Raw genomic sequence first — 6,889 nt, 5'->3', positions numbered from 1 at the left:
TGTTTCACTTTCCCATTCTGCAACCACAGACTTACAAACGGGGGTGGGAATTTAACAGTAACCCCCCCACAATGTTTGGGGAAGACATCTGATTTGGAAAAAATGGTTCCTTATTGCAATATGATTATTTAGATATGTTTTTTCCTGCTCTGTTTCAAGGACTTATGGCGAGTTGGAAAGATCTACTGCAGGGGTCTTCAAACTAGGCAACTTTTATGACTTGTGGACTTCAACTCCCAGAATTCCTGAGCCAACATGAGGGAACTATGGCCCCTTCATGACTTGTGGACTTCAACTCCCAGAATTCCTGAGCCAACATGGGGGAACTATGGCCCCATCATGACTTGTGGACTTCAACTCCCAGAATTCCTCAGCCAACATGGAGGAACTATGGCCCCATCATGATTGTGGAGTTCAACTCCCAGAATTCCTGAGCCAACATGGGGGAACTATGGCCCCTTCATGACTTGTGGACTTCAACTCCCAGAATTCCTCAGCCAGCATAGGGGAACTATGGCCCCTTCATGATTCACGGACTTCAACTCCCAGAATTCCTCAGCCAGCATGGGGAGAACTATGGCCCTTTTATGACTTGTGAACTTCAACTCCCAGAATTCCTGAGCCAACATGGGGGAACTATGGCTCCTTCATGACTTGTGGACTTCAACTCCCAGAATTCCTCAGCCAGCATGGGGGAACTATGGCCCCTTCATGACTTGGGGACTTCAACTCCCAGAATTCCTCAGCCAACATGGGGGAACTATGGCCCCTTCATGACTTGGGGACTTCAACTCCCAGAATTCCTCAGCCAGCGTGCCTGGCTGAGGAATTCTGGGAGTTGAAGTCCACAAGTCTTAAAGTTGCCAAGTTTGAAGACCCCTGATCTACTGGTTGTGGGTGAATCATAAATCTATGGCATCTCAGTAGTTTAAACCGTGTTTACTTCAATTCCCAGAATTGGCTGGCTGGGGAATTCTGGGAGTTGAAGTCCACAAGGCTTAACAGGTTGACAAACACTGTTCTATCGGATTCTGGAGATGAGATTCAGCTTCTGGAACACTCAACCTCATGATTTATTTTTAAAAAATGTCTTTTAAAAACCCAGGAACACGAAAGCAATCCCTGTTTAAGATCAAACTCTTGTTGAAACCCTGTTGAAATCAAAGGGACGACAGAAGAGATTTTAAGGACTGGAATGGTTCATGAAAGGCAAGCTAAGCTGTAGAGACTTCCAGGCCTAACTTTAGATATTACACAATCCCTGCAGAGGCGCAACACAAATATCACACATGGTGGTGTTCCGATGCGGCAGTCCATCTCTCGTTCCCAATCTTTGTTCTCGAGATGTCGGCGGCACACCCACGGTGGCATCGGTTAAGAAGGTGCCGTTTGGCAAACACCGAGAGGAGACTCACAGGCCGGAGAAGAGTTGTGTCTTTCCGTGTAAACAACCGGTCTCGCCGTGTTTGCCCCGAGTGTCGGCTTGGAAGTTTTTTGGCTTCTTTGAAAAAAGGCACCTCTTGTGTCGAATTGTGAAAAAAACAAACCCAGGCTGAATTAAGAAGGGCTGGTCCCGTTTCCGAAGTGAAGGCATGCACAAGTATGGAGACACCGACAGGCACACAAAGAGAGACACACACAGAGGAATAATGGAAGATGGGGCAGAGCAGAAAAGGCCACCACCACCACCACCTCGTGTGTCTCAGATGCTAGTGAGAACGTTGTTACTCAGCAACTGCACCTTAAGGACGCCGGGCAGTTCCGAAACCCGTTTGTTCCCTCTGTCTTGGAGGTGGAGAATGTGTAAAGGGTGAAGCTCGTTGGGGTCTCCGGCCAAGGCGACTTGACCCAGAAACTCATCTGTGATCAGGTTGTGGTTCCAGATCTGGATGGAGAATGAGAGAGGAAGGAAGATCAGGCAAGAAATAACAGAGTCACAGCGTTGGAAGGGACCTTGGAGGTCTTCTAGTCCAACCCCCTGCAGGAACAACCTGCCTCCAGAAGCGGTGAATGCTCCAACACTGGAGTTGAAGTCACAAGTCATAAAAGGGCCATAGTTCCCCATCCCTGAGGTAGAGTAAGAGAAAGGTGCACCAAAGAAGAGGGTAGTCAAGCTATTTTCCAAAGCACCTGAAGGCAGGACAAGAAGCAACGGGTGGAAACTAACCAAGGAGAGAAGCAACCTGGAACTCAGGAGAAACTTCCTGACAGTGAGAACAATTAACCAGTGGAACTGCCTGCCTCCAGAAGTGGTGAATGCTCCAACACTGGAAGTTTTTAAGAAGAGACTGGACAGACATTGGTCTGAAATGGTATAGGGTTTCTTGCTTGAGCAGGGGGTTGGACTAGATGACCTCCAAGGTCCCTTCCAACTTTACTATTATTAAGTGCAATTAAATAGGAAAGACAAGTGGCTGCTAAGTCTCTTCTTAAAAACCTCCAGTGATGGAGCACCTACAACTTCTGGAGGCAAGTTGTTCCACTGGTTAATTGTTCTCACTGTTAGGAAATTTCTCCTTATTTCCAGGTTGCTTCTCTCCTTGATTAGTTTCCATCCGTTGCTTCTTGTCCTGCCTTCAGGTGCTTTGGAGAAGAGGTGGACCCCCCTCTTCTTTGTGGCAGTTCCCACACTGCAATCATGTCACTCTTCATTAAACTAGACATACTCAATTCCTGCAACCATTCTTTATATGTTTTAGCCTCTGGTCCCTTAATCATCTTTATTGCTCTCATCTGCACTCTTTCTAGAGTCTCAACATCTTTTTTACAATATGGTGACAAAAATTGGATGCAATATTCCAAGTGTGGCCTTACTAAGGCTTTATAAAGCAGCACTAACACTTCACAGGATCTTGATTCTATCCCTCTGTTGATGCAGCCTAGGACTATGATTTCATTTCATTAATTCTATTCTATTCTATTCTATTCTATTCTATTCTATTCTATTCTATTCTATTCTATTCTATTTGTTGCATCTGCCAAAAAAGCCAACACAGTGCGGGGCTGCATTAACAGAGGAATAGAATCAAGATCACGTGAAGTATTAATACCACTTTACAATGCCTTGGTAAGGCCACACTTGGAATACTGCATCCAGTTTTGGTCACCACGATGTAAAAAAGATGTTGAGACTCTAGAAAGAGGGCAGAGAAGAGCAACAAAGATGATTAGAGGTCTGGAGGCTAAAACATATAATGAACGGTTGCTGGAATTGGGTATGTCTACTCTAGTTTAATGAAGAGAAGGATGAGGGGGGACATTAAATCGGTCTTCCAATATCTCAGGGGTTGCCACAAAGAAGAGGTAGTCAAGCTGTTCTCCAAAGCTCCTGAAGGCAGGACAAGAAGCAACAGAGGGAAACTCATCAAGGAGAGAAGCAACCTAGAACTAAGGAGAAACTTCCTGACAGTTAGAACAATTGACCAGTGGAACAACCTGCCTCCAGAAGCGGTGAATGCACCAACACTGGAAGTTTTTAAGAAGAGACTGGACAGCCATTTGTCCAAAATGGTATAGGGTTTCCTGCCTGAGCAGGGGGTTGGACTAGATGACCTCCAAGGTCCCTTCCAACTTTTTTATCATCATCATCATCATCATCATCATCATCATCATCTTATTGTTATTGTTATTGTTATTGTTATTGTTACTGTTGTTATTATTATTATTATTATTAATATTATCATTATCATTATCATTATTATTATTATTTATATGTCGCTCCTCTCGCTGGCCAAAGTGACTCTTTCAACTTTACCTGAATTATGACCGGCTGCCCCGGTTTCTTGCGGTAGAAAAGTCCTTTTACATCAAATTCCGGCGTCAGAGTGTTCTTCAGGACCGGTGATCGGACTTTCTCCCCTTCGCACTTGATGATCACATAGGGATCCACTCCTGAGGCATGAGGGAAGCAAAAGGAACTGTCAGCCCATGTTTCCTGTTCCCCTTAAGTAAGTCTATCCTGTCTTCTTGATTCTTACACTTCCTTCCTTAAAATTTGATTGTTTCCCAAATCCTCCAAAGATCTCTGTATGACCTTGGATCAAGCTTCTTCTACTACTAGAAGGAACATAGAGGTGAAGGAGAAATTCCACCATTAGGAAAGAATATTTGTAGTTCGGGGTTGACAACTTAAAGATGGGAGGACTTGAACTCCCAGAATCCTCAACCTTCTTCAACCTGGGTAACTTGAAGATGGGAGGACTTCAACTCCCAGAATCCTCAACCTTCTTCAACCTTGGTGAGTTGAAGACGGGAGGACCTCAACTCCCAGAATCCTCAACCTTCTTCAAGCTTGGTGACTTGAAGATGGGAGGACTTCAACTCCCAGAATTGCCTCAGCCAGCACAGCTGGCTGAGGAATTCTGGGAGTTAAAGTCCATCCATCTTCAAGTCACCAAGGTTGAGAAACACTGACTTAGACGAAGACACTTGTTTCCTGATATCCCTTCTCTTTGATCGTGATTGGATTGTAACTAGCATTGGCACCTTCTTCGGAGCCTTGGTTCTTGAGCCCGGAAGCCGAGATGACATAGACCTGGGACACCAATTGGGGATAGCCACATATTCCACTCCAGCAGGTGTGAGGGGGCTCGTCCAAGGTCAGTTCTCTGGGAAAAGAAGATGAAAAACCCAAGAGACATCAGATATTTTGATGACCAGGAAAAGGACCTCTTCCAAACAAGGAGCCACACTGGCCAACCTTCACGCACACAATCAAAAAGAAAAACTGCTCTGAAGTGTAGCTAAACAAGGCAAGAAACTGCAAAATGCAAAGGGGGTTACACAGTGGGCTTCACACAACATGCGCAACCAGATCAAGGAAAGACCTAGTGACTGCATTTGTACAACCTGCAGAGTTTTAACCCTGGTTAGGTTTTTAGCAGCTTATCCAAACTCTAACCAAACCTACGTTTGCACATCGACAGTTTAAGTCAGAGGGAGGAAATCTTGGCCCCTTCATGACTTGTGGACTTCAACTCCCAGAATTCCTGAGCCAGCATGGGGGAACTATGGCCCCTTCATGACTCGTGGACTTCAACTCCCAGAATTCCTGAGCCAACATGGGGGAACTATGGCCCCTTCATGACTCGTGGACTTCAAATCCCAGAATTCCTGAGCCTGCATGGGGAACTATGGCCCCTTCATGACTGGTGGACTTCAACTCCCAGAATTCCTGAGCCAGCATGGGGGAACTTTGGCCCCTTCATGACTCGTGGACTTCAACTCCCAGAATTCCTGAGCCAACATGGGGGAACTATGGCCCCTTCATGACTCGTGGACTTCAAATCCCAGAATTCCTGAGCCTGCATGGGGAAACTATGGCCCCTTCATGACTCGTGGACTTCAAATCCCAGAATTCCTGAGCCAGCATGGGGAACTATGGCCCCTTCATGACTGGTGGACTTCAACTCCCAGAATTCCTCAGCTAGCATGGCTCAGCTTGGAAACCTCTTCCTTTCCCCTCAGCGTGGCTGGCTCAGGAATTCTGGGAGTTGCAGTCCACGAGTCATAAAAGAGCCAAGGTTGCCTAGCCCTGGTTTAGGTGAATTTGGAGAAGTAGTTGATTCTGTTGTGTGAATGTTGTGAAGGTCCTTGACCAATATTGAGCGTGCGTTAATCATACCTTGATTGCTATTGATAAATTATATTTATACATTTCAGCTGCTGCAAACTTGTGGGAATACATGAAGCCGTATCCTGATGCCCTCCCAACATAATTTTAAATATTGGTCTTTGAAAATCCGGATGTTCTAAAACCCTATTATTATTTTTCAAACTTTGTGGTATCTTCTTAGGGATAATATCCACAGGAAGGTAAAAAAAAAGTTGAGATGATGGGGCACAACCTGTGCCTATCATCTTGATTTTTTTTGACCAGCGTGCAGCCCCCCACCCACCCACCCACCCCAGTTTCTACAGTCTGAGCTACTTCTGGCCAGGTTTCATTGTATAATTTAGCAAAAAAAATAATAATAGAAGTAGGTGAATATATTCACACATAGGTATAAAAAATTTTTTGTATGAAATAGGAAGGAAGGGAGGGAGGGAAGAAAGAAAGGAAGAAAGGAAGAAATGAGGTAAGGCAGGCAGGCAGGCAGAAAGAGAGAGAGAAAGAAAGAAAGAAAGAAAGAAAGAAAGAAAGAAAGAAAGAAAGAAAGAAAGAAAGAAAGAAAGAAAGAAAGAAAGAAAGAAAGAAAGAAAGAAAAAGGGGAAAGAAATAGAAGGGGAAGGAGGGAGCGAGGGAGGGAATGGGGAAGGGAGGGAGAGAGTAAGGAAAGGAAGGAAAGAAGGAAGGAAGGAAAGAAGAAAGAAAGGAAGGAAGGAAAGAAAAAGAAAGAAAAAAGAAAGAAAGAAAGAAAGAAAGAAAGAAAGAAAGAAAGAAAGAAAGAAAGAAAGAAAGAAAGAAAGAAGGAAAAGGGGAAAGAAATAGAAGGGGGAAGGAGGGAGTGAGGAAGGGAATGGGGAAGGAAGGGAGCGAGGGAGGGAGGGAGGAAGGACAGAAAAGGGGGAAGGAAAGAAATAGAAGTGGGAAGGAGGGAGCAAGGGAGGGAAGGAAGATAAGAAAAGGAGAGAAGGAGAAAAGGGAAGAAGGGAAGGAGGGAGGGAAGGAAGGAAAAAAAGGAAGAGATAGGAAAGGAAGGGAAGCAAAGAGAAGATCAAATGCCTCCCCAGATGGTAGCAAAACATCATGGTTTCATCTAAGCGGCGGAAGCTCCAGCTCCAGCCCTGTCCTCCTTCAGCCCCGGCTCTTCAGTGGAGGGCCTGGTATGGCCCAGAAGACCTAGATGGTGACCTGTCTTCGGCCATTGGAGGCTTTGGGGACGACCGGAGGACACAGGAGACGCGGCCCTGGCCTCGTCTCTGGTCGGCGGAGGATGGCCTGGAGGAT

General features: G+C 45.5%; 1 protein-coding gene across 1 annotated transcript in view; it reads right to left on the bottom strand.

Moving 5' to 3' along the window:
- Positions 1-1,702: 1,702 nt before the first annotated feature.
- CAPN5 (calpain 5) overlaps positions 1,703-6,889 on the bottom strand; it is a gene marked incomplete at its 5' end in the record, with an annotated part of 38,738 nt that continues 33,551 nt past the window's right edge. The window contains 3 exons of the mRNA XM_015825476.1: positions 1,703-1,885; positions 3,755-3,891; positions 4,486-4,607. Of these exons, the coding sequence (XP_015680962.1) occupies positions 1,703-1,885; positions 3,755-3,891; positions 4,486-4,607 (442 nt within the window). The remainder of the gene's footprint in view (positions 1,886-3,754; positions 3,892-4,485; positions 4,608-6,889) is intronic.

The sequence above is a fragment of the Protobothrops mucrosquamatus genome, unplaced genomic scaffold (genome assembly GCF_001527695.2).
Source record: "Protobothrops mucrosquamatus isolate PMUCROS unplaced genomic scaffold, P.Mucros_1.0 scaffold2650, whole genome shotgun sequence".
Taxonomy (NCBI): domain Eukaryota; kingdom Metazoa; phylum Chordata; class Lepidosauria; order Squamata; family Viperidae; genus Protobothrops; species Protobothrops mucrosquamatus.
This window is presented reverse-complemented; position numbering and strand designations above follow the sequence as displayed.